Source organism: Coregonus lavaretus, assembly GCF_964263955.1.
Source record: "Coregonus lavaretus genome assembly, contig: HAP1_SCAFFOLD_1067, whole genome shotgun sequence".
In the NCBI taxonomy this organism is placed as follows: domain Eukaryota; kingdom Metazoa; phylum Chordata; class Actinopteri; order Salmoniformes; family Salmonidae; genus Coregonus; species Coregonus lavaretus.
This window is the reverse complement of record NW_028165065.1, coordinates 44,001-50,000: the sequence shown is the minus strand read 5'-3', so window position 1 is coordinate 50,000 and position 6,000 is coordinate 44,001. Positions and strand designations below refer to the sequence as shown.

Genomic DNA, 6,000 nt, shown 5'->3' with positions numbered 1-6,000 from the left:
GGAAAGTAAATAAAATATTTCCTGTTTTTTGTTGAAAGGATTTTTTCTTTTTAATTGGGGACTGGATTCCCTCTCCCTTTTTGCCCCCTTATGAAATACAACAAACCCTCCCCTCTCCCCCAACTAGTAGAGAACAGATAATGGGTGTTCTGTCTATCCCTGAGGTGAAAGAAAGAGTAAGTGGTAATCATGTACTTTTCTCATCGCTGTCTGAAGAGTCACCTCTGTCTCTACACTCTGTCGCCATAGTCTCTCAGTGTTCAAAACACACACTCTTAACCATTACCGCCCACAAACACTTGCATACACACACACGCATACTCTCACCCGCTCACACATATTCTAAGAATATCCTTATAAGACACATTTTCTGTCACAGAAGAAAGAGATCTCTCATGTTTGAGGGAGTTACACTACCATTTCTCTGTCATTAACCTATGACTTCTCTGCCACATGCATGGCATCCCAGCATGTTGTTTGCATGGCTAGTTTGCTGTGATGTGTATTGACAACTTTGACACAGATAAGTCACTTACTATTGAGTATAAGAATATATTATACTATACTGATTATGTTATGTGCCTCACACTAGTTATGATTTCCAATCATTATATCTAACAGGATAGATTATATAAGGCATATACAAATAGTGAATTTTGCACATCACATGACGTCTGCACGGCCTGGATCTGTGTGCTTCCTGTGTGTCTCACCATCACCACCAGAGGCTCTGGTAAGGACACAGGGAGATGTCCGCCAATGAAAATAACTAGTTCATATGGTCTATATGTCATTATTTAACTGTAATATCATGTAATTATATAGCATTCAACTATAATTACATGAATATACAATTTCATAATGCGCTTAGATAGATGCTTCTTTTGTACATACAGGTAACTGCCAAAATAAAGGAAACACGAGTAAATGAGGGATACGAAGTATATTGAAAGCAGGTGCTTCCACACAGGTGTGGTTCCTGAGTTAATTAAGCAATTAACATCCCATGTTTAGGGTTGTTTATAAAAATGCCCAGTTGCCCATTATTTTGGCTACCATAGCTAGAAGAGATATCAGTGACTTTGAAAGAGGGGTCTCAAATGAGCATAGGGAGTTTAAAGGTGGGTGTGGGTGTGTGTCTCAGTTACCAGATCTCAACCCAATTGAACGCGTATGGGAGATTCTGGCGCGGCACCTGAGATAGCGTTTTCCACCGGCATGAACAAAGCACCAAATGATGGAATCTCTCGAGGAAGAATGGTGTTGCATCCTTCCAATAGAGTTCCAGACACTTGTAGAATCTATGCCAAGGCGCATTAAAGCTGTTCTGGTGGCTCGTGGTGGCCCAACACCCTAATTAGACACTATGTTGATGTTTTCATTATTTTGGCAGTTACCTGTATGAACTCCCTTCAGACAAATTGCTCTGTCATAGTGTAGGACACACCAGCTCTGTCTAAAATGGCCACGGTCTGCTGTTCTGTAGGCTGAATAAACAGAGCCTTGCAGTGAGGGAGTTTGTCTTATACTTGATCTGGTCTTCCTTGTCCCTCAGCCAACTGTCCCCCTGTCCCCCTGTCCCCCTCATAGCTTTTGACCCACCCCATCCTAATACACAATGCCAAGGGTTATAAGTGAGTTATAGGCAGTTCTAAAAAATCTAACCAAGAATATTCTCTCCCATAAGACTCTTCCATAGATCATGAACAGAAGATTTCATTATCCTCATTCTAATCGGTGGCAGATGTGCGTTTCTATGCGAAGAATGCACACAGTAGGGTCGTTCCATGAAATGAGTGCCAGAATTCAGCATTTTGACATGTCTCTCTGTCAACCCAGTGTCACCTCTAGGAAGATTTTAACCCACTTAACCCCCAAATTCTCAAAGTTTCACCATCATTGTAACCCCCTAGTTATTTTTTTGCTTTGACTAAGTCATTTCTGGAATATTATTTATTTCATGTGATTAGTGATTCATTTACAGTGGCTTGCGAAAGTATTCACCCCCCTAGTCATTTTTCCTATTTTGTTGCCTTACAACCTGGAATTAAAATTGATTTTTGGGGGGGTGAATTTGTATCATTTGATTTACACAACATGCCTACCACTTTGAAGATGCAAAATATGTTTTATTGTGAAACAAACAAGAAATAAGACCAAAAAACGGAAAACTTGAGCGTCCATAACTATTCATTGTCCTGCTGGAAGGTGAACCTCCGTCCCAGTCTCAAATCTCAGGAAGACTGAAACAGGTTTCCCCTCAAGAATTTCCCTGTATTTAGTGCCATCCATCATTCCTTAAATTCTGACCAGTTTCCCAGTCCCTGCCGATGAAAAACATCCCCACAGCATGATGCTGCCACCACCATGCTGCACTGTGGGGATGGTGTTCTCGGGTTGATGAGAGGTGTTGGGTTTGCGCCAGACATAGCGTTTTCCTTGATGGCCAAAAAGCTAAATTTTAGTCTCATCTGACCAGAGTACCTTCTTCCATATGTTTGGGGAGTCTCCCACATGCCTTTTGGCGAACACCAAACGTGTTTGCTTATTTTTTTCTTTAAGCAATGGCTTTTTTCTGGCCACTCTTCCGTAAAGCCCAGCTCTGTGGAGTGTACGGCTTAAAGTGGTCCTATGGACAGATACTCCAATCTCTGCTGTGGAGCTTTGCAGCTCCTTCAGGGTTATCTTTGGTGTCTTTGTTGCCTCTCTGATTAATGCCCTCCTTGCCTGGTCCATGAGTTTTGGTGGGCGGCCCTCTCTTGGCAGGTTTGTTGTGGTGCCATATTCTTTCCATTTTTTAATAATGGATTTAATGGTACTCCGTGGGATGTTCAAGGTTTCGGATATTTTTTTTATAACCCAAACCTGATCTGTACTTCTCCACAACTTTGTCCCTGACCTGTTTGGAGAGCTCCTTGGTCTTCAAGGTACCGCTTGCTTGGTGGTGCCCCTTGCTTAGTGGTGTTGCAGACTCTGGGGCCTTTCAGAACAGGTGTATATATAATGAAATCATGAGACACTTAGATTGCACACAGATGGACTTTATTTAACTAATTATGTGACTTCTGAAGGTAGTTGGTTGCACCAGATCTTATTTAGGGACTTCATAGCAAAGGGGTTGAATACTTATGCACGCACCACTTTTCCGTTATTTATCTTTTAGAATTTTTTGAAACAAGTTTTTTATTTTTTTTTACTTCACCAATTTGGACTATTTTTTGTATGTCCATTACATGAAATCCAAATAAAAATCCATTTAAATTACAGGTTGTAATGCAACAAAATAGGAAAAACGCCAAGGGGGATGAATACTTTTGCAAGGCACTGTACGTCTGTCCCTCATTTAAAGTCATATAATTGAATTGTCATTTTAATATGGTTAAACTATTCTTTTTTAAATACTGAAAAAAAAAGAAGCATTGAACATCTAATTGTCAAATCATAGCGTAAAAGTAGTTCTACTCTTTTTGGCCATTTTCTGGTGTTTTTCGGTGCAAAACTGAGCGAGCTTGCAACACACAACAAGCTTCCATTCCCTCTGTCACAATGGGATGTATGACTGATTTAAGAAGAAATCATCAACCCTGTTACAGTCAACCCTGTTACTTTATTTGGCACTTAATAGGCACTTACTATAGTATTTTTTTTATTTAACCTCTTGAGATGGAAAAAATATATATATGAAGTTGAACATGCACTCTTTATGACAGAGTGTTAAAAATAGATATTTGTGGTTGTTATTACTTCATGCCTCATAGCGCCACAGAGAGGGAGAGTGTGTGTATGTGCGTTTTGTGTGTGTGTGTGTGTGAGTCCATATCCCCAGCACAGAGTGAACACACACACACACACACTACAGGGTTGGGCAGAAGACAGAGGGGCTGTCCTGTCCGCGGCTGGGCCAGGCTCAATGTGTGTGTGTGTGTGTGTTTGGCTGTCTACTCCTGACATAACATTTGATTCAGACCAGGGAAAGAGAGAAGGGGAGAGAGAGAGGTAGAGAAAGAGGGAGGAAGAAAAATAGTTTGAGGGAGAGAGTGGTAGAGTGTTGGTAGGGGAGAGGTTGAGAGACAAAGTGAGGCGGAGGGAGAAAAGAAGGACAAGGAAGTGTCTGATCTGATCGGTTGGCTGTTGTGTTTTCAGAGCTCAGCACGGAGGAAGAGGAGGAGGGAGATGATGAAGAGGGCAGCACTGATGAGTTCTCAGACAGTATCGAAGACGATGAGGAGAAACTGACTGCCAAAAGCCTGGCCTCCACTAAGGTACATGTGACTTTTTACCTTTAAATCTTAAATTGTACACTAGCCTTGTGCCTCTCATCGTAGTCTCTCTAGACAGACTGGTTGCCTCCCACAAGGTACCAATGTTCCAGTACCAATGTTCCAGTGTTGTTGCCTTAGGTATGGTATTTCCAACACTTCTCTCATCCCCTTGTACTTTAGAGCTTAATGTTGACAATCTTCCAACCTGGGTGCCAGACTGTTTCTGTATTCAACAACGCTGCATTGTTCCCTTGCCAAATAAGACAATAACAAAGCAGTTAGCTTAAGCAGACGCAGACCAGTACCCAGACTAACAAGTCATTTTTCATGTTATGAAACTGTAATTCTGTTAACCCTCTCTTTAACTCTCTTTTCTCTCTTTCTTAACCAGAATGCTGGAATGGCCTGTGAGCAGGGGGTGCTGTCTGGAGGACCTGTGAGTGGAGCACTGTCCCAGGGGGCCGAGGGGCAGGTGAAGCAGCTGACTGAACAGAAGAGGGCACTAGAAGAAGAACTGGAGGAGATGAGAACACAGCTGGAGACCACCGGCTGCTCCTCCCTAGCCCAGATGAGGTATGTACCTACACAGTACCCACTCACCTACTTACCTCAGTATCTACTAGTAGCACACATTAAATGGTCTATACTGTAGCCCTAGCCCAGATCATGTACAACATCTACCTACTAGAAGCACTGTCAAAGGCTCACAGTCTGAATGTCATTGCAGTAGTTGTTGTAGTGAATTAATTCATGAATTACATTTGATTTTTGGCGGCCCATCCCATCCCAGTTGGTTGGCCCATCCCTTACGGGATTAATTGACACACAAACAAACATTACATGATACAACATTACAATGATTCACAGTGATAATTCGTCCGGTGTTCTGTACAGTGCTCTCCGCATATAAAGAATGAAAAATATCAATACATAATAGTGGATAAGGTTATCCAAGCAATTACAATAACCCTTAAGCAGTGTAGTTGTTGTTATTAATACTGAATCCAATGGTTTACTTTCCATCTCTTGCAGGAGTACACTGCTGCGGCTGCAACAAGAGAATGAGGCCCTGAAAGAGAACCAAGGGGGAGTAGAGGGTCTAGGAGAGCTGGAAGATCCAACAGACATGTGCCAAGGATGGCAACAGGAAGAGGAGGAGGAGATGGAGGAAGAGGAAGAGGTACTACCAGCAGTGGTACCCACCCAGGGCAAGCGAGGCCCCCCAGCAGTATGGCTGAGAGAGGGAAGGGGAAAGAGACAGTGTACCAGACCTCACTCCTTAGACCTGGGAACTCTTCTGTCCCACCGTCAGCCAGACCACACAGAGAAGGTAAAGATACACTCCTCTACCCTAAACCAGTGTTTGCCGGAATAGTGTTAACATCTCACTCTCTTTATCGTTCTACATTTTCATCTTACTCTCTGTCTCTCTCTATCTCGTTCTCTCTCCCTCTCTTCCCTTTCATTCTCTCTCTCTCTCTCTCTCTCTCTCTCTCTCTCTCTCTCTCTCTCTCCCTCCCTCCCTCCCTCTATCGATCTTTCCCTATCTCTGTCCCCTGCACCTTATCTATCCTCCCTTTCTCTCCCTCTCTCTCTGTGTCTACTTCCCTCCCCCTCTCTCCTCATATCTCTGTGTTGGTGTAGCTATAGCAGTCTATGTAGGGATGTTTTCTTAACCTTGGGATAGTTTATATAAGCAGCACGACTGACTCTGGGCAGGCAGCCGCTGCTCCTGGGT

The 6,000-nt window shown here is 42.9% G+C and overlaps 1 protein-coding gene across 1 annotated transcript in view; it reads left to right on the top strand.

Moving 5' to 3' along the window:
- LOC311116318 (myomegalin-like) overlaps positions 1–6,000 on the top strand; it is a gene marked incomplete at both ends in the record, with an annotated part of 50,422 nt that overhangs the window by 13,488 nt on the left and 30,934 nt on the right. The window contains 3 exon segments of the mRNA XM_084191413.1: positions 4,144–4,262; positions 4,654–4,835; positions 5,295–5,592. Coding sequence (XP_084047539.1) covers positions 4,144–4,262; positions 4,654–4,835; positions 5,295–5,592 — 599 coding nt within the window.